At 40.9% G+C, this 4,352-nt stretch overlaps 1 protein-coding gene across 1 annotated transcript; it reads left to right on the forward strand.

Moving 5' to 3' along the window:
* The first annotated feature begins 239 nt into the window (after positions 1-239).
* Positions 240-638, forward strand: LOC148545047 (uncharacterized). The gene has a single exon (XM_088499037.1). It carries the CDS (start codon positions 240-242, stop codon positions 636-638), a length of 399 nt encoding a protein of 132 aa, XP_088355163.1.
* Positions 639-4,352: the final 3,714 nt, after the last annotated feature.

The raw sequence follows: 4,352 nt of genomic DNA on the forward strand, positions 1-4,352 counted from the left end.
AAAGGAGTTGGCTTGAGAAGGAAACCATTATGCTCACTGAAGAATGTAGCGCTGTGATCCAGATGGGTATCCCACCAAAGCTCAAAGACCCAGGGAGTTTCGTAGTCTCATGCACCATAGGCAAGATAACATTGGAAAATGCTCTATGTGATTTAGGTGCCAGCATCAACTTGATGCCTTTATCACTGATGAGAAAGCTTGCTATAGAAGAAGTCAAACCCACCAGGATGTCACTAGTAATGGCCGATAGATCAATCAAGATACCCAATGGAATTGTAGAAAATTTACTAGTGAAGGTTGGAAAGTTTATCTTCCCTGCAGACTTCGTAATCTTAGACACAGAAGGGGAAGGAAACAACTCAATCATTTTGAGGAGACCGTTTCTAGCCACAGCAAGAACCACGATTGACGTGGAGAAGGGAGAAATGACCTTCAGGGTGCATAATGAACAAATGGTAATCAATGTCTTCAAATTAATGCAACACCCCTCAGAGCAAGAGAACTACATGAATGTGGATATGATAGAAGGGCTGGTAGAAGAAATGTTTGAAGAAGACTATTTGAAGCATCAGGAAGAACAAGGAGAGGAAGTGGTAGAAATATCTATTGAAGACAAGAAAGAGGATAAACCAAAATAGGAGTTGAAGCCTCTCCCTCCTCACCTCAAGTACGTGTTTCTTGGGGAAGCCGAGGCACTGCCAGTAATCATAAATTCCTCCTTGAACATGGATGAAGAAGCAAGGTTGATTGAGGTATTAAAAGCTCACAAAACAGCGTTGGGGTGGACAATTGAGGACATCAAAGGCATCAGCCCTGCTATCTGTATGCACAAAATATTATTGGAGGAAGAATCAAAACCTGTGGTTCAACCTCAAAGAAGACTCAACCCAACCATGAAAGAGGTGGTTCAAAAAGAAGTGATGAAGCTATGGAATGCGGGGATAATTTTCCCAATCTCAGACAGTTCTTGGGTGAGTCCGGTACAAGTTGTGCCAAAAAAGGGAGGAATGACAGTCATCACCAATGAGAAGAATGAATTGATCCCCACTCGGACAGTGACTAGGTGGAGAATGTGTATAGACTATAGGAGATTGAATGATGCAACAAGAAAAGATCATTTCCCTCTACCCTTCATTGATCAAATGTTAGAAAGACTAGCAGGCCATGCTTACTATTGTTTCCTGGATGGGTACTCTGGATACAATCAAAAAGTGGTGGATCCCAAGGATCAAGAGAAGACATCCTTCACATGCCCATTTGGAGTTTTCGCCTATAGGAGGATGCCCTTTGGACTGTGCAACGCACCAGCCACTTTTCAAAGGTGCATGCTTTCCATCTTTTCTGATATGGTGGAAAAATTCTTAGAAGTCTTCATGGATGATTTTTCTGTTTTCGGAAATTCATTTAACACTTGCTTGCATAACTTAACTCTTGTTTTGAAAAGATGCCAAGAAACTAATTTAGTGTTGAATTGGGAAAAATGCCATTTCATGGTTCCGGAAGGAATAGTTCTTGGGCATAAAGTGTCATGTAAAGGTATAGAAGTTGATAAAGCTAAAATAGAAGTTATTGAAAAACTCCCTATACCTGTTAATGTGAAAGCAGTAAGGAGTTTTCTTGGGCATGCTGGGTTCTACAGAAGGTTCATCAAAGATTTTTCAAAAATAGCAAAACCATTGAGCAACTTACTAATGAATGATACTCCCTTCATCTTTGATAACACTTGTAAACATGCCTTTGAAACTCTCAAGAGAAAGCTCATTACAGCACCAATCATCACACCTCCTGATTGGAATTTACCTTTTGAACTTATGTGCGATGCAAGTAACCTTGCTATTGGTGCTGTACTGGGGCAAAAGAAAGACAAATTGCATCATGTCATATATTATGCTAGCAAGGTGTTGAATGAAACACAGAAAAATTATACCACCACTGAAAAAGAACTGTTAGCAATTGTATATGCATTTGATAAGTTTAGACAATACTTGATCGGTTCAAAAGTTATAGTATACACTGACCATTCTGCTCTCAAGTATTTAATGTCTAAACAGGATTCAAAGCCAAGGCTTATTAGGTGGGTGTTGCTGCTACAAGAATTTGATATTGAAGTTAGGGATAGAAAGGGAAGTGAAAATCAAGTAGCAGATCATCTATCAAGAGTGCCACAAGAAGCCAAGCAAGATAAACCACAGCAAGTAAATGAGAACTTCCCTGATGAACACTTATTCCAAGTTCAACAAACACCTTGGTTTGCGGACATCGCAAACTATAAGGTAGGAAGGAAGATACCTCAAGAATTGTCCAAGCAACAAACGAAGAAACTGATCAATGAAGCAAGGAAATTCTTGTGGGATGAACCCTTCCTATTCAAGAGATGTTCTGATGGAATGATTAGAAGGTGTGTCCCTGAAAATGAAGTGAAGGACATATTGTGGCATTGCCATGGCTCAGCATATGGTGGACACTTTGGACCAGAAAGAACAGCTGCAAAGGTACTACAGAGTGGGTTTTATTGGCCAACTATGTTTAAGGATGCCAGAGAGTTCGTTCACCAATGCAACGAATGTCAAAGAGCTAGAGGATTGACAAAAAGAAATGAGATGCTGATGAGCGGATATTTTATACGCTTTTTGGGGATAATTTCATATAGTTTAGAGTATGTTTTAGTTAGTTTTTAGTCTATTTCTAGTAGTTTTTAGGAAAAATTCATATTTCTGGACTTTACTATGAGTTGTGTGTTTTTCTGTAATTTCAGGTATTTTTCTGGCTGAAATTGAAGGAGCTGAGCAAAAATCTGATTCAGGCTGAAAAAGGACTGCTGATGCTGTTGGATTCTGACCTCCCTGCACTCAAAATGGATTTTCTGGAGCTACAGAACTCGAAATGGCATGCTTCCAATTGCGTTGGAAAGTAGACATCCAGGGCTTTCCAGCAATATATAATAGTTCATACTTTGCACAAGGATAGACGACGTAAACTGGCGTTCAACGCCAGTTCTCTGCCCAATTCTGGCGTCCAACGCCAGAAAAGGATCAAAAACTGGAGTTGAACGCCCAAACTGGCATAAAAACTGGCGTTCAACTCCACAAATGACCTCTGCACGTGAATTGCTTAAAGTCTCAGCCCCAGCACACACCAAGTGGGCCCCAGCACACCAAGTGGGCCCCAGAAGTGGATCTCTGCATCATCCATCATAGTCCACTCATATTTTGTAACCCTAGGCTACTAGTTTAGTATTTAAACAACTTTTAGAGACTTATTTTGTATCTCATGACATTTCAGATCTAAACTTTGTATTCTCTGACGGCATGAGTCTCTAAACCCCATTGTTGGGGGTGAGGAGCTCTGCTGTGTCTCGATGAATTAATGCAAGTATTTCTGTTTTCCATTCAAACACGCTTGTTCTTATCTAAGATGTTCATTCGCGCTTAACTGTGATGAAGGTGATGATCCATGACATTCATCATCTTCCTCAACCCACGAACGTGTGCCTGACAACCACCTCCGTTCTATATCCGATTGAATGAGTATCTCTTAGATTCCTTAATCAGAATCTCCGTGGTATAAGCTAGAGCTGATGGCGGCATTCATGAGAATCCGGAAAGTCTAAACCTAGGATTCAAGGATTGAATGACTGTGACGAGCTTCAAACTCCTGAAGGCTGGGCGTTAGTGACAGATGCAAAAGGATAGTAAATCCTATTCCAACCGGATCGAGAACCAACCGGTGATTAGCCGTGCTGTGACAGAGCGCGTGAGCGTAGTTTTCACTGGAAGGATGGAAAGTAGCCATTGACAACGGTGATCCACCAACACACAGCTTGTCATAGGAGGACGTGCGTGCGTGAACAAGAAAACAGAGGAAAGCAGAGATTCAGAAGACAAAGCATCTCCAAAACTCCAACATATTCTCCATTACTGCACAACAAGTAACTTTTAATTTATGCTCTACTGGTTACTCACAATTCAATTGATAAACATAATTGACTTCCTGACTAAGATTTACAAGATAACCATAGATTGCTTCAAACCAACAATCTCCGTGGGATTCGACCCTTACTCACGTAAGGTATTACTTGGACGACCCAGTGCACTTGCTGGTCATGTGTGCGAAATTGTAAGAGAGTAATGTGTGCTAAATTGTAAGAGAGTAACAATTTTGTGCACCAAGTAACAATTTTGTGCCACCAGATGCCTCAAAATTTCATCTTGGAAGTAGAGCTATTTGACCTATGGGGCATTGATTTCATGGGACCTTTTCCCCCTTCCTACTCGTTCAGATATATCTTGGTTGCAGTCGAGTATGTCTCAAAGTGGGTGGAAGCCATAGCCACAACCACCTGTGATGCACAG

This window comes from Arachis ipaensis, chromosome B9 (assembly GCF_059453495.1).
Source record: "Arachis ipaensis isolate K30076 ecotype BB chromosome B9, ASM5945349v1, whole genome shotgun sequence".
NCBI lineage: Eukaryota > Viridiplantae > Streptophyta > Magnoliopsida > Fabales > Fabaceae > Arachis > Arachis ipaensis.

Coding starts and splice junctions, on each gene's coding strand:
- LOC148545047 (XM_088499037.1), top strand. CDS start 240: ATGGCCGATAGATCAATCAAGATACCCAATGGAATTGTAGAAAATTTA.